The sequence below is a fragment of the Cyrtonyx montezumae genome, unplaced genomic scaffold (assembly GCF_038088225.1).
Source record: "Cyrtonyx montezumae isolate F1298 unplaced genomic scaffold, pur_monq_1.0 scaffold_3, whole genome shotgun sequence".
Lineage (NCBI taxonomy): Eukaryota > Metazoa > Chordata > Aves > Galliformes > Odontophoridae > Cyrtonyx > Cyrtonyx montezumae.
The window spans coordinates 96,281,028-96,304,544 of NW_027072034.1; the positions used below are offsets into that span (position 1 = coordinate 96,281,028).

General features: G+C 36.4%; 1 protein-coding gene across 1 annotated transcript in view; it reads left to right on the top strand.

The window, feature by feature from the left end:
- Positions 1–21,128, top strand: part of ETNK1 (ethanolamine kinase 1) — a 28,549-nt gene extending 7,421 nt beyond the window's left edge. The window contains exons 2-8 of the mRNA XM_065742480.1: positions 3,390–3,649; positions 4,439–4,579; positions 5,370–5,512; positions 11,512–11,595; positions 13,551–13,711; positions 15,735–15,808; positions 17,006–21,128. Coding sequence (XP_065598552.1) covers positions 3,390–3,649; positions 4,439–4,579; positions 5,370–5,512; positions 11,512–11,595; positions 13,551–13,711; positions 15,735–15,808; positions 17,006–17,078 — 936 coding nt within the window. The 3' untranslated portion in view covers positions 17,079–21,128. The remainder of the gene's footprint in view (positions 1–3,389; positions 3,650–4,438; positions 4,580–5,369; positions 5,513–11,511; positions 11,596–13,550; positions 13,712–15,734; positions 15,809–17,005) is intronic.
- The last annotated feature ends 2,389 nt before the right edge of the window (positions 21,129–23,517 follow it).

The following is a 23,517-nucleotide window of genomic DNA, read 5'->3' on the forward strand; positions in this document are numbered from 1 at the left end:
CAGTGATGTTCTCTGCTTCTTTTAGCTCTCCATATTTCCTGATTTATTTCAGTAATTTTGTACCTGGTATACCTGACATCCTGTAGATTTTTTTCCTTTTTCTTGTATTTGAGATTTTACTGATCATTTTTTCTTATCTTTGTAATCAGGGCCCATTCTCTGTTCATACTTTTGTTAAAGAGCTTTTGTTTTGCTCTGCTGCATCTTGGTTTACATTTCAGTGCAGACATTCTGAGTAGATTCTTTAAACGCAGCATTGATGATGTTCTGAACAAAAGGATAAAGTATTATGTTACTTTACTGCTAGACAGCTTTTTTTTTTCTTGTGATGGAGAACAAAAATCTTCTGCTCTGAGTGACGTTAGTAGGAAAGAAAGCTAACTACCTTTTTAAGAAGCAATAAATAAAGTGCTCCTGAGTGTAAATAATTACTTGGAGCAGCATGTTACAAATAGATGCTAATAAGAAGTAGAGTTCCTAAATTATTGATTGAAAGATGCCAGTTTCTTTCTTGTAGAGATTTTCTTGTGTTAACACTAATGAGGCTTATTTTGGAGGGGATAACAGACCTGTGCAGTATGTCAAAAGCTGTACAGCTGCCAGAAGTGTGTTACAAGGAAACTTCACATTTATACTTTGTTGTCAGTGCCATTGCCATTTCTCATGACTTAAAACCTGGCCTTCTACATTATGTATTCTACACTGAGGGAAAAAAGCAAGTTTGATTATAGGTTTTTGTTGTTGTTGTTGTTTTGTTTTTGTTTTTATTTAGTTTATTTTTTTAAGTCTGCTCTTAAAGTAACGCTTCCCATTTCATTATGTTGACTGTGATGCCTCAGGTGGATGGTGGTGGTATGGCAGTAGAGGTTGAAGCTTCCCCCCAGTATTCTGTGAAGTGTTGTTGCCTGTGACAGATGGCAGTGGAGGGGTGGTCTGACGAGGTCATGTCTGATATGGAAGTGTGTATGATGTGATGTAGCATTGAATTCTTCCATATGGGAAAAAATGGCACTCAGTGATGTTCATCAATTCTTGTTGAATGTTGATGGTGACCAAACAGTGACTGTGAGCATGGTGAGGCAGGTGTGTTTAAGCAGTGCTGACTGCAATAGTGGGTCCCTTTTGCTGGTGCAGATTTTGCTGAGCATGGCATGCATACTTTTGTTCATCACTAGCAAAAATGCATATCTAATGATGGTGAGTGTGTTGAGAAACTGTTTTGTAGCTGAGAATTTGCTCTATGAAAGAGTGTTATTGTGCTCTTCGTATCTCTTGTAGTTCTATGAAAATAAACAGGAGACAGTGCTTTCGGAGTGACTTAAATATAGAACTATGATAGCAGAAGATCAGTGTTTTGAAGTGATGCTGATGTAAGTTATGTCTCTACTTCTGTTTGCTGCCTTTGCCAGTAGATCAAGATAAGATACATTTATTTCTTCAGATGGTTTAGAGAATTTTCTTCTTCTGCTCTGCTGGGCTCTTAGTAATACTCCCAATATTTTTCTTGAGAAGGGGGGAGAGAAGGCAAGAAACGGTTTGAAACTTTTGCTTATAGATGAGTCAAAGTCTCAAAACTGGGTTCTTGGTGGTTAAAAACTTTCTTCTTGGCAGCTACATAGTGCTTAGATGTAGAGCGCTGGCTGCTTGTGGTACAGCTTGACCGTTTGTTTTGTGTGTTTGACTTCTTAGGACTTAAGTGAAAGTCTTATTTATGAGTTTGTTTTTTATTTTATCCTACAAGTAGTATCAGTTTTCCAACTACTTTCTTGTATAAGGGTTACATTTTTTTTCTTGTGTCAGAAATCTGCCCATTCTTAAAATGGGTTGCCAGGAATGATGCTCACTTGTTACTCAAGCAAGTTGGTAAGTTACTAAACAGTGTTTTTTCAGAGTTTGTGAATATGACCTTTCTTTTTTATCACACAGAACAGGAATGTCAAAATAATAGTATAATTTAATTAATTCCTTTTGCTGCCAAGAGTAGCAAGATGTTACTCAGAACTATTTTCTGCTCCTGAGCTCCATCTGTGGCAACAACCTGTGGTAACAACCCTGTGCTGTTGGCTATGTGAAAGTGTTTGTCACCTGAAAATGTTAATGTCTTGCCCTTAAGTCACTTAAAAGCTAGAGTTAAGATGAATAATACTCATCTAGCAAGAACCCAGTCTGTGATGACAAGGCAGAAAGCTTGAAAGCACCAAACACCTATTTTCTAAGCTGGTAAAATTCCTCAGGTTGTAAAAGATGAGTGTACTGCTATTTCTTTTATGTTGCTTTCAAATGTTCAACTGCATGTAACTGTGTGCGCATAGCTTCTTAGTAACTCTGGATTTATCCTGCTTACCTGGTAGCTTCCGTGGGACTGCAGCCTCTTTAGTGACTACTGTCATCAGATGTTGAAAGGAGAAGCAGTAGTTTGTGATGGTTTTTCTTCCTTTCTGCCTTTTTTCCATATCTAGGAACTCAAAGCAACCATACCTCCACTGTTATTTGAAGGACACTGAGTAGGTTGTCATGAGATGTAAACATAATGCTTTTACTTTTATAGAGGGTCGCTTGCCTTACCTCCTGTCTGTTCAGGCATCAGTCACTAGGCTGGTCTCTGAAGTGAAAGTAAATTGCAGAGCTTCAAAAAACTATTTTTGTGTGCATCTTTAACGACAAAGACTTACAGTGCTTATGTGTCTCCTGAGTGGAATGAGTCTGTTACGAAGTCTAATGGTGAAAAGAGTGATTATTGTCAGAAGCTCTTAAACTTGGAGTGATACCTGAGGCTGAAAACTGATGTCTTGAATTTGAGATGCTTTTCCTCACTTGTAGAGGAGCCAAAGTGACTTTAGGAGTTGTTCTAAAATGATAAAACTTCACGGCTGGTGTGAAGGTAACACAGAACTTGGACTGTGCCTTACCTCAATTTCATTAAATTTTGGTTAAAAGATAGACCCTAGGACTCTAGGAATATCTTTTTACTGTTTGTTCATCAGCAAATAGTGAAATTCTTAAGTGCATCAAAATTGTTTGTGCTGCCTGTGTTCATGATATAGCAATTTTAGGATAGCTACCTTCTTCAGGCTTTGATTTCAGCCAATTTAATGCACCAGTTTCACAGTGGTTAAGTGAGAATTTGATCTACAGTGTTGAGTATTCAGCTACTGCCTTTTGTGTTTAATGTTTCTTTAGGTCACTGTAGCATGTTTTCATATTGCCCTATTGTCCTTTGGTGTGTTACATGGAAAAACTTCGCAGTTTTCTTTCATGATTTTCCTGTGTTTAAAGATTTGTTTTCTTTAAATCTCAGACTTGCGAGCTGAAGAGTAATCTTGCTTTCTTTTCTTGGACCGTAGAAATGTGGAGGCAAGACTAAGTGATGCATTGTTTTTACTTTTCAGTTGTTTACTGATGGAATCACCAATAAATTAATTGGCTGCTATGAGGGTGACATAACAGATGATGTGGTTCTAGTTAGGATCTATGGAAACAAGACTGAGCTCTTAGTCGACCGTGATGAAGAAGTGAAGAGCTTCCGTGTGTTGCAGGCCCACGGCTGTGCACCTCAGCTATATTGTACTTTCAACAATGGCTTGTGCTACGAGTTCATGCAAGGAGAGGCCCTGGATCCTGAGCATGTATGCAATCCTGATATTTTCAGGTAAGCTTTTTACTTAATTATTTTATTATACAAGTTCTGTGATGTATAGATGATGTTTTGTCAAACCCAAAGGGTCTCAGGCTTAGTTTATGAGCAGACAAAGTGAATGTCACTATAAGCCTGTGGGAAGCTGACTTTCAAACTTGTGGTGGTTCACTGTCCTTACATCATCATGGTATTTCAGTTGTGAAAAAATGATCCTTGCTGAAGACAGAGGACTTCATACACAGTAAAGTTCTATTAGTGTGTTGAATGCTTGAGCACTGCTGTTCGTTAAATAATTTAACGTGGCGCAGTTAGAAGGGCTGGATTTCATTAAAGTGAATCCTAGCTCTATTTTTAGTATAATTCATTTGTGAATAGTTCAAAATGTTTCACTGAGATTTTTTTTCTTAACAGCAAATAAAAAATGTTAACGTTTTAAGGTTTTTCTTAGCTTTTCATGTGTGTTGAGATGTGTTTGATACCTAAAAGCTGCAACTAATTTAAGCCAAGTCTTCTGAAGACATACATGTCAAAGATTACACATCAAATATGCATGCTGTAGCTGAATTCTAGTTCCTCTCCCTGCTAGAGCTTCACACACAGTGCTGCTAAAGCTTATGAATCTTTAAAAATACTACCCTGTGCTGTACTGCTCTTATTTACACTCTTGATTTCTTTGTTGGATCTCTTATCGTGTTTCTGTTATGTATTTTTGTTGTCCTCTCTTCTTGCTAGGAAAGATAGGATAGGAACTGTCTAATCTATTGCAAATTTAAAATTAATTTTAACTTTCTTTTTTTGTAGACTCATTGCCAGACAGCTTGCTAAAATCCATACTATCCATGCACACAATGGATGGATCCCGAAATCTAACCTGTGGCTGAAGATGGGGAAATACTTCTCTCTTATACCCACAGAGTTTGCAGATCAGGAAGTGAATAAAAGGTAGGTGTTTGATCAGTGTGTGCTTTCCTGACTTTGTTTTTCAGGATGATGGGTGGAAGACTATATAATATTCATTTTTCTCCAAAATAAATAAAAATTGAAATCCAAAGCTAAGAAAAGGCCGTTTAGAGTGACAGGGAGGCACAGTCAGACTTTAAAGCTAAAACTATAATTTGAAGGCATGTGTACAATATCATCAAATTTCCTTGATAAGCAGATTCCAGCTTAAATGTTCTTTATATTGCTTCTCCCCCTGCATTGTAAACGCTGTAGCAAAGTTGTGGTTTTCTACAACAAAATTCTCTAGACAGGAGTAATTGAAAAATCTTAAAGCTGTCAACCTAAGTATATTTACTGTGATTAAAAGAAAGAAAAAAAACAGGAATCTTAGTTAATCTCTATAGATTAATAGATAAATTGAATGATAAATATGGATAGATAATTATGTTACTTGCAGTTGCGTATTGCAGTGTGAGCAACGAGTGAATGCTGCAAACTGTTTATGCTCCTTTAACAATGTGCAGGATTGTGTTTAAATTCTATTCTTGAGTAGACTGCTGTCACATTCAGAGCAGATAGTCTCTGGAATTGCTCTGGGAGGGCCAAGTAGGATATTGGCATAAATCAGCTGCAGTGGTGCCAGGGGAAATAGTGCCCTCGTTTGAGAGAACATCTATTGAATTATTTGAAATAAGAGTGTAGAGGAAAATAATTAAGTTATTTCATTACAGATGCTTGGTATGGAACACACTACTAAAAATTAACTCTCAAACTTCTTACACCTGAAAAGGTTTTTAAGTGAAATTCCAAGTCCTCAAGTTCTTCAGGAAGAGATGGCCTGGATGAAGGAAAGACTGTCAAATTTAGGATCACCAGTGGTACTTTGTCACAATGACCTGTTGTGTAAGAATATTATTTACAACAAGAAACGAGGTAGGTATTGAACTAAGCAGTAAGTAGTGGCTTAGTTTGTTTACTGTACAGTTTCATTTGCTACATCAGTGGTGTCCCTTCAGTGTTGGTAACTACTGAACTCAGATTGAGCTTCCAGGACTCCATGTAATGTTAGTGATACCTATGTAAATACTGCTTTGTTGAATCAGTTCATTCTCATCTTTGTTACTGCACGAAGTACTGTTACTGTACTGTATGTGTTGCTGCTTGCTTTTATTTAATTAATTTGGTATTCTGTAACCTGCCTGTATAACTAGGTTTCAAAGTATATAATTGCTTATGGTAATTCTGTTCCAGTCATATGAAGGGGAAAAATTATACAAGTGTAGAAAATAACCTGAAGACATCTCCTGTAATCTGTGTGCTGTTCTGGTTTATGATTATGTTGCTGTAAGGAAAGATCTTCATGCAGAGTATTTCAGTGATACTTGGCACTGCATTCAGTCATTCAGTTTACGTTCTGCATGAGGTCATAGTCATCATCTTAGATTTCTTTAAGTACATGCTTCATTCAAACAGTTAAAGGCAGTACAGGTCTTAGTGAAGATGAATTAATTTTGAGTTAGTTGGTGAGCTATAAATAAAAAGAAAATAATTTTATTGAAGAATGCCTCAAATAGAATCTGAAAAGCTTCTGTATAAACTCACATTTATTTTATTGGTTTGAGGTTCAGTTACTAAATTAGTTGAATAGATTATTAAAATAAACAGAGAAGGCAAACTAAGATGCTAAAATGATGTGGTAAAAATGGTTATGTTTGCACAGCTTTCCTCATTTAAAATAGCTGACATCAGCTGAATGCAATAAATTAATCAGGTTAGATATGTTAAATATTCAAGGTTCTTTTGAAATGAAAATGACTTGATCATTTTAGTAACTTCGCATGGTTGCAACAGTTCAGTGACTGTAGATATTTCAGCCAAAATTGTTTGGAGTTGACCAGGAATAAAAAAATCAGCATGTGATCTTACATTGGAGTTGTGATATTATATATATATAAAAAAAACTATTGTTCTCATGTAGGTTTTTTCAGTGCTGAAACTGCCTTGGGTTTCAACATTACTCAATCACCCATTGAGGTAAAAAAAAAAAAAATAGTTTTTTAGTTCACATTTCATAGTAGAACCATGATTTGATGAATAAGGAATTCTTCTAAAAGGCTCGCTATCACGGTCAGTAGACTTAAAGTTCCTACTTTAAAACAACTGCTATATGCTTTTCTTTTTATAAACAGAATGGAGGAAAAAACAATGCCAGCAGTGCATCACTTATGAGCAATCCTACAATAACCAGTGTGTGAGTGCTTAGTGTTTGGGGACAGGGTGGGGAGGAGTGGGAGGGGTACATAAAGCTCTTGGGCTTCAAGCTCACTGGGGTTTTGACTTGGAAATCTGAAGTAGGTAGATTGTTACACTTGTTTGAATGTTGCACATGTATTGTGTTGTAAGACTTCTGCAATCTGGGTACAGCAGGTACCACTTCATAGTAACCAAACCTCAATGCCAGCTGTAGTATGTTTATATCTGTCCTTTGAAAGCCTGCTCTTACAGCATACTTATTGCAGGGCAAAAATCTATCTATTTGCCCATTAGTACAATCTTAAGGAATGTCATTTTTAGAAGTGGAGAGAGGCTCAACTATAATTTTACATGTGTTTTGCTGGAGTCCTGTTAAGCACAGCAAAACCTTACGTTGGTATATAGAGAACTTCATAAGCACAAAATAGAATCTTTAAAAGATGCACTTCATTGGGAATGACATCTGACTGTATGAAGGTAGCTAACAGCTGTGATGATGCTGAGACTTTACTAAATTTACTTAATATCCAGAGAGACTTGTGTGTCAAAAGCATCTTGGCTGACCCTAAACTGGAACTGAGGAGAGAGAATCAGGCTTCTAGATTAACTACTTAGTTTTTTGTTTGTTTATTTTCCCCTCTTTCTCCATTAAAGATTTAAATAGTGCTGGTAATGTGTATCTACCTTTTCAGAAGCTGGCACAGAATAACTCATTGGCTTTAACAACACCATATTTGTTGTATTTATAAATGCTCAGGACACCTACTTAACATATTCTTTTGTTTTCAAACTACAGGCTGACAACAGATACTAGGACTCTTGTCCAGAGCAGTTAGAATTATAGTAACTTATCCCAGTGCCTTGCTTTTTTAGTCTTGGACTCTGGATTATATTAATGTTAAATTTTCTAACTTGGAAGAAAAATCATAGTTGTCGTGCTGCTTTTGAGGAGAAACAATCTCATGTCCTTAGATTTTATTTATGAGACTGGAATAGCATGTTAAATGCTACCTTCATTTACTGGGTTATAAGTTACCTGATTTGAATTTGCTCATGCTGTGTCTGAGAGAACTTTGCCTCTTCTCACTGCTTTGTTAATGGCTGTTCTCAGTCACTCAGGATATGAAATTAGCCAGTGTTCTTTTACATAACTCATAATAATTATCAGTGCAAATTAGTCTTTGAAGGTTACAATTCAGAGCTTCTTGTTGCTCTTAATTGCAGTTTGGACATAAAGATGATGGAAATGTGCTTAGTAACACATTTGTAGAGCTCCTGTTCTGATACTGTTCAAGGTTTTTGGCTTTTGTTTTTTTGTTTTTTTTTTAACAGAAGCTGGGAGTGTCCAAAAATATATGTTCTAAAAGTATTCAAATACTTGCTGTTCAAAAAGACCAAATACCAGTATTATTTTATCTATATCTGTGTTCTTTTTGAATGTGTTAAATTCTGCCAGGAAGTTAAGTGTGTAGGTAGATGGCTAGTTTTGTTCTGTTTATTCCCTCTGCCTACCCAATGTTTTCTATGATCTTTGGTAGGAGTCTGTGGGTGCTCAGTGCTTCTGAAGACTGAGGTATGTTTAAGGCTTCTAGTTTTGATCTGAAACCTTTTTTAATTTTGCAAAGGTATATTGAGTATTGATAACTAAAATTATTTTGTGGGTGTATGACCCTTTTTTTGTATTTCAGATATGATAGTAGCCTAGATCCCTGTCTTCTCTGAAGCTGTCTTGTAGGACATCAGTGGCTCACCTAATGACCAGGATAGGAGAGAACTTACGATACATCGTTCTGCTGTAGTAACTACAGCTAGGACTTGCTTGTTTAACATGTTTACCTCATTAATCAATTGAAAATGAAGGGCAGTTATAGAGAGAGGTGTCATCACCCTCCTGCCTTTCAGTTCCCTGAGGAGATCGAACAGATGTCCTATTGATTATCTTCTATTTGAAAATTGAATTTCAGGTTTATAAAACAACATGGATTCCATTTTGTATCTTTACACAATGTTCATAGATGAGCTTGTGTTGCCTACAGTGGTAGGCATCCCTTGATGTAAGGAACTTATTGTGCTAAGTTGAAAACAGCTTGAAACACAAATATTCTTAACACCTTTATTTCTGTTGGTAACGATCGCTGTTCTGGAGAGATGACAGAGCTTAGTTTTAAGTAATGTCTCTTCAGTAAAATGCAGATGTGCTCAGATGACGGCGTATTTGGTTTCCCTACTCACATTGATACCAGTGGAATGTACAAATTCAATGCTTCTTTAAAATATGAAAGCAAACTGATTAACTTGTAGTGTAAATATACCTTTAGAAGTGGATTTACAGTATTAACTGCAGTAAATCTTTAAAGCAAATTCTAATACTGTGCATATCTAGACAATAAGAACAATGCTTCTTCTAAAGGAAAGTAGTTAAAACTCCTCGCTAGTACAAGTCTGAAATAGATAAATAAGAATGCAGGATCTTTTTTACTCTTAAGTTTTGTCTTACCACGTATGAGTTCCCAAATTTTCTTTATCTGCTACAGATCACATGTGCCACTGTTGCTGCCTTGTGGTGATATGCACAGTGCTACATGAGTGCACTGAACAGATGTTTTATCACATCAATTTTTTTTGTGTGTGCCTCCCATTGGAGAGTGCCTGGTAACAGCATCATCTGTAGCTTGTTAGATTCAATGTCTTATTTCACAAGACTATTATTTATATGTGGGAGTGTAAGAATTAAATTTTGGCTGAATTTAAAAACCAACATAATGGCAGATAGAGGTATGTTCAAGATAAAATTTGGACATGGAATAAATTTATTTTAAGGTATATCTTTATGCTGGTACTTTACAAGCAGACTTTAACCTGCTGTGTTTTTATCTAATGTGGGGAAAAAGCTGAACGCAGTCAGTTTCTAATGACGGTATGGTGGGGGGCATCAGGAGGTCAGTTGTGTTGCAGAGTATTAACCAGGGTTGGGCGGTGCATTTTGACTGGCTTGTAACTTACAGGTGTTTGTTTTTAAAAGAAGTACTAAAGAACCAGTGAGAAGCACAAGCACATGCAAGTGTATGAATCTGCCAGTCAAGTAGCGGCAGAAGTTGGTCTGTGACAGTATCGTAAGATCTTGGCTGCATCTGCTGTAAAACTTCTTGTCCCTTCAGACCCTTCAATTTTCCATTGCCAACAAGATTTTCCTGCGAGGAGCTTGCCACTTTGCATTCTCATGTTGGTTTGTCAGAGCCTAAAAGGTTTAACCTCATAACCTTGGTAAGCAATCCTCTTTTTCTGTGGAAGCAAGGGTAAATCTGACTTGGAGGATTGTGACTAAATGATTTTGTTAGTGTTTTGGGGTTTAACTTCTATTGTAAGCACTTAGACAAGAAGATGGATGCATCTGGAGAGACAGATGCGTTATTATTTCAAACATGGTAATGATGAACTGCGTAGGCACAAGGAACACTTCTAACAAAGTTGTTCTGTTAACTTGCTTGGGACATATGCCTGACATAGCTATTGTTTTGATATGTGCAATATTCATAAATTCTTATGAGGCAGAGTATTAGATTCTCAATCCTTAGCCTAGAAAATATCTAGTAGTTAACTTTTAGCATTATTCTTAATTTACTTTATAGAGATATAATAGCATTAATATCTATAAGTTTTTAAGTGATGTTAATAAGATTGTTCACTGAAACAAGAGTATGTTTTTAATGAAGTAAATACCCAACTAGACATTGAAAGAATGAGTGTAGAGAGGCAGAAGAGTACAACTTAGAACATTAGCCATTCCAGCATAGTATGGGAAATGTAAGCTTTTACATTTTAAGGTTCCACTGTGAATAGCACACTACTTCCCTTTCTGTTGCTCCCTTTAAATAAAAGAGCTCTAATTTTATCTAGTTATTCAAACTTGATGTCTTTAAAGCTTGCTGTGGTGTAGACATGCTTGAGCAGGTTCAGTGCTGCATAACATCTTTGAGTGAAGCACTTTGCCCAACTTCCCAAAGACAACCACTGACTTTAAAAAAAAAAAAAAAAAGCAACTTAGAAACATTTGAGGCTGATGATACTCCATCAATTCTTATTTACATGATACTAGGTAGCTTCCTTATTGTGACCATTGTCTATCAGTATCTGGAGACTAGTTTAAGCCAACTTAAAAAAGGACAACCATTAGAAAAGTCTTGCTTTGTAAGTGTGCTTGAAGAAAGCAAGGAATATCAGCATTCTAAAAGGAAAAAGCAACCTGTTGCAGCATGTTAGTCTGCCATGGTTGCATGCTTGTCTTAGAATAAATAGGACTGTAATTTTTTAAGTCAGGGAAAGGATGATCTGTGATTTCTACATTAAGTCTAAATTAAGACTTCTCTACGATATTTCTTATTTTGAAGGTAATTGATGCCCTCGTGTGGTAGAAGTTAAAATTTTGCTAGTCAGCGTTAACAGAGCATTTTAAGCTCTGATTATTAAGAGATCTCTTGAATGAATATTCAAAGAAGTCTCATGCCACAAAAATAAGTCCTGCACTGTAAAATCTGAGTGCACGCAAGTGGGTACAAATAAGATAGAAATGTGCTTTTTTGTTGCTGTTTGTTTCCCTAAAACTTCAAAGGACACCAAAGGATTAGGGCCATGATTTTATTTGATGTGGTCTCTGATGTTGCTGCTCTTGTCTCACATAGGTGATGTGCAGTTCATAGACTATGAATACTCTGGATACAACTACCTGGCTTATGACATTGGCAATCACTTCAATGAATTTGCAGGTAAAAATTGGATTTATGAGGTAAAGTGGACATGAAAAACTTTTGAATTCTCATTCTTGTACCACGTTCTATTTTTTTTGTGCATCGAGATACATGCATGTAGCTCTTAATCTTATGGGATCAAAATGTGTTAATGAAATACATACCATGGATCTATCAGCAACAGCATAAGTAGTTATTTAATGTGCAGAATATGCTATGTGGTTACAAATGGCAGACTCTACATTTTTTTTCAGTGGTTTTGCATATGTTTGCTAAGTACTCGCCCTTGTGCTCAAATGTGGAGTAGAGGCTAAGAATGAATGGTTGGAAAAAGTGTCAGATTAACTTAATTAAGCAGTGGATATATTCATTCATTAGATTATTGAGGTTCTTTTGATGAGTACTCCTTCCCTTTAATCCATAACAGAGAAATAACCTTGATTTATGGTGCTATCTTGGATGATGGAGAATAGGGAAAACGTACAATCATTATAAAATACAATTATTAACATAGGTGGAAAGTACAGTATGGTGAAAGGAGGAGCCTTTGTTTATGTTCCTGTCATTACTTTTCAAATCTCAAGTTCAGATAAGTTAATCTAAGTATATTCAGATGTTTTTAAAATTTAAGTATTTAGGAAATGAGTTAATTTCTTCGCAGAATACATTTGGAAGCTTTTGATTAATTTAATCTGAAACTTTTGAGAGTCCAAGTGCATATTCAAGGAGCTAAGTACAGTTAGAAGTTTGACACAAGTAATTTTTTTGCTACCGAAGAGCAGCTGTGCATCACCTTTGCTACATTTGAGGTTCAGACATGGGGAAGAATTCAAGTGCTAGGAGATTGCAATGGTCATAAAATAGGACTGAAGGAGAATTAGATAGGAAAATTTCAAATTGACATGGGCACGCGTGTTAGTAGCATATATGGTCACAACCATTTGGCTGTATGAAATAGTGTAGATTTGTGACGTAATCTGATGAGGTGAAGCTTCTTACCCTGTGCAAGAGAGAGCTGTGTAATGTAGCCTCTTTCCTGATGCACTTGTACAGTAGGTCTGACATTTCCTTAGTATTTTCTGTGTGTTATATCTCAAATATAGTGCTTTGAGAATAGAGTGGTTCAGTTGCATATGCCTTGTACTACTGATTGTAAATGTGTTTTTTTTACTCAGGAATAGTATGTTTAGTGTCTAGTTTGCTGCATGTACATACTGCTTTAATCTTCTGGAAGGTGAAACAGAGGAAAGGACACCAGGAGTGTTTTTCAAAGGAAGAGGTGGAGTGGCTAAGAATGACTTCCTAAACATAGAGCAATCTTTGTCCTTGAAGCAGGATTAAAAATATTATTCCACATCTTCTGGGTGTTGATCAGCTGTGATCCATGTCTTGGGACTCCTAGTAGACTCCATGTGGCCAGCTGTTGAGAATGTCTAGTACAGACAAATTTGGAGCCGTGGGCTGAGAAGAGCAGTATGGCAGAACAAAATAGTTACAGAGATAAGGCTTGTAATTCTACCTATGGGGAGGGAGGAGTGGACTACTCTAAAGTTTTATTCTTAGAAATATGAGCTGACAATGTATACATATCTGGATTCAGCTTTGGATAATGTTGTATGAGTTCCTATTTGATGTTCAGGAAGGCTTCCACTTTGCAGAGCAAACGTGTTTTTTTTTTTTTTTTGAGATCTCTGCTAAAGCTAAACTTGTTGCATTCCAAAACAAATGGAATGTGTACATGGCTGAAAACACCATAAATCATTGTGTTGAATGCTGTGTGATTCTTGTGTGAGAAATTCTTGTCAATGAAAAACTGATCTGATAAAATCATATCAAAGTAAAAGTCATCTTTTTGCATCAATCTATGTGTTTGTGTTCAGGGACGGAGAGTGGGAGTAGCATTCCAGTACTATGATTCTATTGATCTCTTTAGATACCCTAAGATTCAGATTTATTTTTTTTCCCCCCTATAGGCGTAAATGAAGTAGACTACAGCCTTTATCCCAACAGAAAATTACAGGAACAGTGGCTGAGATCTTACCTTGAGGCCTACAAAGAATATAAAGGATTTGGCACAGAAGTCAGTGAAAAGGAAGTTGAAGTTCTATATGTTCAAGTCAATCAGTTTGCACTGGTAAATAACAATCTGTGGATATGAATATGTTAAATGCTGTATTTTTTCTCTGTGGGCAAATGTAATTGTCAGTTTCTTAACTTGTGCACTGTGTTAGTGAAGAAAAACTTCTTAGCATGTTCTCTGGAAGTTTTTGTCATGTTGTGTGTCGGTTCCAAGGAAAAGAGGCAGTGAGTATTCAGAGATGATGAGATTTTTAGCAAGTATAGCTACTGACTGGCAAGTCCCTGTGTTGGCAAGAGCTTATGGTGGGTCTATGCTGAACTGCTTGTAAGACAACAGAAAAACAATATAGAACTCCATAAAGACATACCAAGATTCTGATTTAAGTTTTTTTTCCTCATTTTTTTTGTTAGAGTAAAACTAGGATACTTTTAACTTTTTTTAACAGGTGATCTCTTTTTAGAATCTTTTAGCACTACTATAACTCTTCCCTTGCTTTCAGTGTTCTGGAAAACTGTGTGATGTAAACTGTAGCAAAATGCACTTGTAGTCTTAAGAATCCCAGGAGGTATTCTGAGGGCTGACTGTGAGAATCTGTTTTCCTGCTCGTCTTGTACCTTGTGAGTTGTAAACTGTCTGCTGTCAGTCTGCCTTCTTCAGATGTGAAAGCTTCATTTCATTTTGCTTTCTCCTGAAGTAAAATGTGCTAAACTATTCTTAGGCTGACTAAGGCTAAAATGCCAGTTTGATCTTATTTTATTTCTGACTAGTCCAAGCTCACCTCTATACTGTAATACCTTTAGTTTTCTGGCAAAAAGCTAATGGTAATAGTGAAGAAATACAGGTCCTACTCTAGGAAGATGATATTAAACAAGTCCTTAGAAAAATACCAATTTGTTGTTGTTCTGTGAAAATCTGTATAATCTACTGTTACTGCTGATTGTGGTCTTATGTCAAATATATAGTGTTATTTTTGTCAATTCTAAATCATGGTCATACTAATCTTTAGGAGAGGATAGTGTTCTGTTTAGAGAAGAGCTTAAGATATGCCTTGAGACCACACGATGATGCACAAATAGTGCCAAATAAAAGCAGGTGTCATTTAATGTGGGAAGCTTTGCTAATAGAAAAATTAATGGATGCTGATGTGAAGCTCCGAACTGCTCACTGTCAGGTAAAGTTACCTAAACTTAGAGGTGCAGGAAAGATTCACGCTTGCGTATAATGGTTGCTGTTTTTAGGTGTTTCCAGATATACGTGCCTGAAAGTGTCTTCTATACTTCTGGTAAAGTGTTACATGCAAGCTCTGGGAAGCAGTTTACTATAAGCAGTTATTAACTGAATAGAAGTCAAAAGTGTGTTGTATGTAACCTGAGTGGTCCAGAAATGCCTTCAATAAGGAGATTATCAAGCTCATGTCCATTGTGTTTGTTTGAAAGTTCACTAGTAGTCACATCATTCATAGTGATTTTGATCCATAGATTTCAATCTGAAATCGAACATAGGCCTCCAGACTGTTTATGTGGACTAGTAAAGCAGTTATGGTTGAAGTGTACAAATTACAAGTGTGTGAACGCTGTGGAGATTCTCTTCCGTAGCTACAGATGATGCTTTTGTCCAGGTCAATAGTGAAAGTGAGTTGCAGTTATAATAATCTAAGGGTGTAATCAAAGCTTCAAATGGAAGCCTTTTATATACATTAGAGTTGAATACATTAAGCAACTTACTGTTAATATCCTAGATAAGTAACAGTAGTAGCAGTTCTATTTCTCTTTTCTCAACATGATGTATATAATTACACAACAATTTACTCAATAGATGAATAGTTTCACAAATGCAAAGTTATTTTTCTTGGGGTTAAAAACCAAGACGGTTGTAGTGTCCAGAGGGCAATAGATTTATTCTGCCTGTGGTTCTATAATGCTTGTTTACCAATCTCTTTGATGAAGAGATATTAAGCAAGTTTACAGAGATGAATTTTGGGGAGTTCTCTTGTAGATGATTCTTTTATTTCAGTATAAGAATGCACTTACATGTCCTTTTATACAATGCTAATCTTTCCCAATTTTTTTTCCTTAAGGCTTCCCACTTCTTTTGGGGATTGTGGGCCCTAATTCAAGCCAAATATTCTACCATTGACTTTGATTTTCTAGGGTAAGTATGCTTGCTTCATATAATCATTCAATAATTGAGGTTGGAAGGGAATTTTGGGACAGTCTGGTTAAGTATCCCTGCTATCATAAACTGAAGTTAGAGTTTTACATGATTGTACTGCAACTTTTGAAGTGAAAGTGTAAACAGCTGTTACGGTCTTTTTTTTCCTTTCTCCTGAAAATTTTCTAAACTTAATATGTGTCTTTGGGCTAAAATAGGTAGTGTAGCAAGGCAAGAGACTAAACTAGAGGAGTAAGTGCTTCTAAGGATTAAAGGTTTTTATCAAAGAGATAAAGGCACAGAAGCAGACTAGTCGCTGTGGTGTGCGAGTTGTCAGAAGATGTACGTCCCCAACTGCAAAAGTCAAGAAATAGGCCTTTTGTATAGGAAGTTTAGCTTACTTCTTACTGCGCAGAATATTGATCTCAAAAAGTTAGGAATTTAAGAAGAACCTCCATAATGCCAACAAACATTAAGTTCTGTCTACTGAATACTGAAACACTGGCTAATGGTTCTGTTTCAGGTAGACGTTTGTCGTTTTTTTTATTAGTCTTTTGTCACAGCAAGCAGAATATATCTATTTTTGAAGATTGATCCATCCTACTACTTGGCATGAGTCTGCTCCAGTTTAGAATATTTGTTTGGCAATGACTAAGCTGGTTTACTAGGCTTAGTTGTGCTGTTCTGTAAACAATACCAATGTGTGTTTCTTCTGCGGCCTTGTGACTAGTTATTCCCAAGGAGAAGTGCTTTAAAGTGGCCGCTAGATGGCGCAAAAAGCAAGTAAAACTGCAAGTGAGAACTCCCCAGAACGTTGTGGTTTAGAAAAATAACGTTCTTCCAATGAACAAGATAGTTGTTTGCATTTCATTTTTTCCTCCGTTTTTTATGTTTTTTTTGGATCTGTAAATTGTAGGACACTTTATTAAGAACTTTAAGCATGGAATTGCCACCTGATACACTTAAGAGTAGCATCTGTTTTGCAAACTATAGCAAGCTGGGTGGAGTGGTGCAGTTGTGTTGTTGAGGAAGTACCATAATAAGGTTGTTCTGTTCTTCCTCCTCTTGTAGTTGCTATGGGTTAATATTTGAAACATGGTTCTGGGATAGGTGAACTTCTGATTAGCCCTAGCCTGTCTGTGTTTGCATGTAGGAAGTTATCTGCTCCTAACTTCAGATCTTTTTCCCTTTGGATAGGTATGCAATTGTTCGTTTTAACCAGTATTTCAAAATGAAGCTGGAGGTCACAATGTTAACTCTCCCAGAGTAAAGAAGAGGAGTAAACTTGCCAAGTGGATAGGCAGCCCCTGAATCTTTTCTGAGAATGGATACTGGATAAAAAGCTAAACATTTGTTGAAGTTCTGTAATGCTCACTTGGTGGTTCTTGCTTTATAAATAATGCCTCTAAACAGTCCTTCAATGTTAAATTTAATATGAAGAGCATACGTACTGCTGTTGATATAAAATGGGTTAGAAACTTGCTAAATCTAAAAAAAGTTGTAGACAAGGCAATTTAATCCTCTTTTGTAATTTAACATGTTGTATGTGAATTATTTATTTTAAGTTTAACATGATTCCATTGCTGCTTTCTTCAGTTTTTGTAAAAGTTGGGTGCAGACGGTGAAGTTGTTCCAAAGGATTTGTGTAACGACTTGTTTTAGTGAGCTGTGTTAACTTATATTAGTGATCTACACAGAGGATATCAACCGTTTAGATCTGTGCAGGCAAAATGCAAGATACTGGTCACAGGTGTGTAGTAACTAGGGGAAAAGGTTAGGGTAATCTTTTTTTATTTTTATTTTTTAATTTTATAGAGAAAAAGGTAGCTCTCCGTGTTATAGTACTTTTGTATAAGAATCAGCCTTCTTGCTAAAATGATAAGTAATGTTTCGACTTTCCTTTCTGTGTGTTCAGCTGTAGAAATGTGAACGTTCTGTGGCCATCCAGTTCTTTTAGACTCCGTACCATCACAGTGTTAGATGGCAAGTGTACCACCTCTAACTTCTGTGGGAAAGCTGCTTGTTGACTAAGCGTACTTCTTAAACAAAAGACCACTGTTCCAAAATTTGTATAACTTTTTGAAACTTGATTCAAAATTTCAACACTATTCTGGTCTCTGATGTGCTTCAGCAGTATCTGACAGAATGGACTATATGAACTGCAAATTAGTGAACAGAGATCCTGTTGCACTGGGGAGCAAGACACTTAGGTTTACAGTTTGTTATATTGTATATTGTCTTTCCTTCTGCTTTGTCATCATCTAACCTTGGATTCTAGTCTTAAATGCTCGGTCCTGTAGTTGCAAATTCTGTAAGTCTGTTTTTCTTCTGTGGCAGCAAATTACTTTTCAAAGTCTCCGGTTTGAAGGATAACATGAAAAAATATGACTTGAACAGTGGGACTTTGATTGTCACACACAGCTTTTTAAAGCTATTATACCAAGAATGGTCTGGATCACAAAATGTGAATTGAAAAGAAAATGTTTACTTAAGAAAACTGTATGTAAGTTTAAATGGAAAAGAGGCTTTAAAACTCTTTCAGAAGGGGTAGGGAGAAACAACAAAAATAAAACCAACAAGGCAATTTGGAGTTGGGCAGGCGTGTACTCAGCTCTTGGGTATACTCTGAAAAACTTTGCACTTTGGTCACTTAAGTGCCCACATGTACAAAGTCTGTGTGTGCATATACACATGCAATCACAAACTTAACTGAAGAGTAAATATTATGGGGAGCTTTTTGTAGAGACTCCGGCAAAGATATTTATTCTAAATTGCTTTGTGACATACTGGTGTGTGTGTGTATATATATACATATAAATAACATATACATACACGTGTGCTTTAAAGCTTTTTTGATTCTTTCAAGACAAAGAAGGTTGATGTGAATGAAGAATTTTCATCTTGAACAACCATTTTGAATGGCATTCTGTGTTTTTACAAAAGCAAGGGTTGGGTTTTCCCCTCTTGTTTATATTCATCTCTGAAAGTTTTTCTTTTTTTTTTCTTTTTTTAAATTATTTAGTCAAAACCTTAACTGTAATGCAGTGGGGAAAACTGGGCTTTTTTTTCTGTAACTTGAAGTTGGATAACCTTTTTTGTTAGTGTTTGTTAGCTGGAGGCTAATATACTGGACAAAATATCTTGGTAGTTAAATAGAAACAAATAGCTAAAATTGACATTTATATTTTCTTTTGTAGCAGATATAGAGGATGTTGCTAGAGCTCACGAAAGCACTGAAGACTCGTTTTCTGTACTTTCCCCCTGTAGGCATGATTGACATATATTGAGTAATAGCATGCTGTCTTTGTAGTCCCTTCAAGAATGGCATGATCTCTTTGATAGTAAGGTTGATAAAGATTTTAGAACTTGATTTTTTTTTTCTATTATTTTCTTCAATTTGTGTCTTTATTTCTGTCGATGTTGCTTTGTTTTAAAAATGTGTAAGAGGCTGTGAAATTCAATTGGTCTTGGGAAATCCAGCACTTCACAGATCCTGACTAACTTTCCCAACAGCTTGCAACCCACATTCCCTTTTCAAGTACCAGTTCTGTTTAAGTTTGGAGTTAGTGTAACTTTTTTTCAGTAGTATTTTGTTTATGTAGTTCAAGTAGCAATAACTGTAGGAGTGGAAACTTGGAAACTCGCTTCTGCAGAACCAAAGCTCTTTGTGAATACAGTTCAATCTCATTTTTACAGAGTTAATTTCCACTGAATCTCCCATAAAAGCACTTTCAAGCAGATAGTAAATACTGCACGCTTTTTCTGAGCCACTTTGAAGAAGCACAAGGATTATCACAGGTTATAGTGGTCAACTTTGCAGTACTGATAGAGGCTTTCATTTTGCATGTTGATTTTCATTTTACACACTTAAATACTGCTTTGCATCAGCTTTCTTTCGAGACAAGTACAGATTAAAACAATTCCTGATAAAAGGTTCTGAGAAAATACTGTAACTTTTCCAAAATGAAATGCCAGTTACCTTGATTCTTGTACCACATCACATTTAGCCAGTAGCACTCAGATATTCTCATTTGCAACAGAATATCTACAGATGTATTAAGTTTGAAGCGGTAGGTTTTTCAATAGCGTTGCAAATTTTAAGGTAGCTTGAAACTGTGAATACAGGACATTCTGAATGTAAGTTAGGTACTAAAGCACCAAACTAGAGAATGTGTACTTGTTCTGATTAGTTTCTCTCAGTCTCTTAATGGCAACTTTAAGACATTTGAAGGAGGGCAAAAAAGACTGAGCTCTAGAAACATCCTGTAGTAGTTTTGACTGTGACTTGCCAAGAAGATACTCTGTTGCCTTTATGTTAAGCTAAGGGCATAAATGCCAAAATTAATAATTCTTACTGTAGTTAAACCTGTAATGTAAATATTAAAAGGATTATTAATAATGGCATTCTTGCATAAATAGCATCAAGTCAATAGACCATAGTGGCCTGGTTGCTTTTGTAAAGCAGAATAGTGTGAATTTTTTTCTTCTCATTTCTGCAGTCAGATCTGGCTAATCAGTGCTTAATTTTTTAAGTCGTTTAAGCATTACAGATTTCTGAGTAACTGATCTGTTCTTATACAATTCTGAATTCATTTATGTCTTGATTTGCATTTTAAAAGTTAATTACCAAATTTGTATTAACCAGATCTGACTGTTATATGTATATAAAACAGTGTAAATAACCATTTGTAAATTAGTGTGAATTGTACTGTACCTTGCTTTTATGGACTTGTGTATTGCATTGTATTCTCTCCTATTTTGTAGAAATTTTCATGTAAAGAAGAAATCTAACTCCGTGTGCTGACTTCTTTTGTTAAATTTATCTGTAACAAAGCATAGTCGTTATGTTCAGGTATCCATTTGTAGCCTTGGACACCCAGTGTCGTTTTTCCCTGCTGGCTTTTTTAACATCTTGCTCTTGGGAATGATTCTGGGGAGAAAAGTAATTCGTACAGTGCTAATTTGAAGAGAAAGTCTGTTCTGATAGGGCAAACGATGTATCACAGGTACCTGTAAGTACCTGCTGTATAGGGAAGGCTGTTAAAATTAAAAAAGAAATGTCCTATACATTCTTGAATGCTGGTGACTTCTAAACCATAAGCATGTTGAATTGAAGTACTCTTAAGTGTGCGCTCCTGTGTTGACAGCAATTGAGTTAGTTGTGATAGAAGTCTCCGAATTTAAATGTTTTTGGTGGATATAGACATAAAATAGGATTAGTTGCTAACTTGTAAATGCTTATAATAACCCCCTCACCCTCAGATCACTCAAGTAGTTCTGCCAGTCATTTTCGTTCACACTAGAATTATTGGTAGTTCCTTTAGACTATTTGAGATTTAACTTGAGGAGGTTTTTTTTCCTGTGTGTGCTACTCTCCTGCAGCCCCCAGACCCTAGTTCATTGGGGGAAACGTGATTATAAAAGCTTCCTTTCTGTACTTAATCCAAGTTTTTTTGACTGAAATTGTGTTCTACTTTATTAGTATACTACTCCTCATCAGAATTATTTTGTATAAAGTCCCTTGCTAAAGAGGCCTTTGCCCTTGGAAGTGAAGCATAGACAGTTGTTTCCAAATGGCCAACTATATTTCAGTACTGTTGCCTTTCAGTACCAATTTTGAACAGCGTGGTGTCCTTCAAGCTGTTGGTATATTCTTGTCCCTGCTGTATTTCTGCTGGAAAACACTGGTGTGCTAATCTTATTGTCCATCTGACAAATCGATCTTGATGCAGTTGTCATGCGTTGTCAGCTCTCCCTGCACTGGATGAAAGGTACACATGCTTATCAGTGTTGACACTTAAGTTATGAGGGTGCTGGGAAGTAAGCTTGTCGTAGAAGCGTTCATCAAGGTGGGTTGGGCTCAGTAAATATAGCTAAGAGGAAATCCCCATGGAAATGAGAACTTGGACTTTCAATGTAGCAAATTATTGAATATGCCTACTGCGTGGTTTGAGGACAAGAGCAAAAGGGTAAAGTTTGTGTCAAAGTTAAGTTTAAATTTATTTTAAAACGTTTGCTAGCTAGAAAAGGCACTCCTGCCAGAAGGAATCTTAAGGTAACTGCTTTTCTAATTAAAACTGTTTTCTATAGCCCACTGTAATACAATTTCTTGCTCAGGGTAATTCTCCCTGTAGCTACTAGAAGAGGTTGACCTCATCCCGTCTGTTTTGTTTCAAGTGAGCTGTCTGTTATCAGTGTTGTTTTTTTCTTTTTGTGCTTTTAAATGTGTTCACAGGCGCATGCGAACACGTAGGCTACATGCTGAATGTTTTCATTAGGTATAAAAGAGATAAAAATCCACGACCTTTGGTCTTGCACAGTATAGGTCTTCTGTTAGCCAGCCATGTAATTTAAAGGAACTCTTGGCAGTGAGGAACCACACAAATTTAGGTGGGGTATGTCAGAAGAAAGCCACTTTTGTGGCTGTTAGAGCTGTGGAATGGAAAGGAAAATGTGCAAATTGTTTGCGTGTGCCAGTTGTATGGAAGTGCTTCAAAGTGACTTTTTCAAGTGATCGATCTGTACAGTTTAAGGTGCTCTAACTAGAATCCAGCCAAATTAGGGGACCAGGGAAGGGAGGAGGCATTCTGAAAAATTAACTATATGTTAAAATCTAGGCACAGTTAATTTGTGAAACTTCAGGTGTATGTTGGGCCTTTTCATTTATTTAACGGTATAGATAATGTTCTGCACCAGATGGTTTAATAACAGGTTTTATTATCCTTGCTGAATGCCAGAAATGTGCTGGAATGTGGGCCTGAGTCGTCTAACCTTAGGACAAGTGGCCAGGCTTCACCAGATGAACTCCCTTCTGATGCAGAACTTACACTACTTGCTTCTGTAGCCTTATACAAAAATGCACAGCTTTTGTCTCGGGTTCCCAGTTGTGTAGGATTAGAATTAACCACCCCCCAAAATATGCGATGCTGACCTTGGGAAGTCCTGGTGCTGGTTAAGTCATGTGGATGTTTGGAAAGCACATCACTTGAAAACCTGATGGGCGTTAAATGCTGAAATAACTTCAGGTACTGCACCAGCCTTATGTTCTGTGATATCACAGCTGCATTTTTTTTTCATGGTGTGGTATTCTGTTGGGTTTTTTTCCTCCATGTAGTAGAGATTCATGCAAAACACAAGGTGAAGGAGACCACACAAGAGAAGCATCAAAAACTTACATGCAATCCCATAAAACACAGAGCAGGTTGGGGAAAAAAAATGCCTAGCTTTTGGTGGTAGTAACTTCCAAGTGTTATTAAGAAACAAACAAAAGTAAAAAGAGTAGGTGTTGAGTCTTAAGTGTGTGACAGACTTTTTTTTTTAATTTCATTTTTTGATAGGTAGAAACGTTCTTAACATTTTGTATCTCCAGTACAATCTGTGGTAGTCAGTAATGCTGCTTTGTACACAAGTGCTTTGAATAGTCTCAGCACCAAGAATGTATCCAATCTGTAATATATAACTTAGATTCTTTAGTTCTGTCTCAAGCGTCTTAATCCAGCTGTCTAAAACCCTTAATTACTTGCAGAAACAGGGCCATAGCATAGTAGGGGTATGTTCCTCTTTGTGTCCTTTCTCTTTGTTTTTTTTTTTAACTGAATATTTGCCAGTGTTCTTTTAAACATGAGTCCATTTATGTGCTGTGAATAAGTTAAATTTAAAAAGCAACCTTTATCTTCTGGCACTGTCATCCCCCGAAAGTCCCCATGACC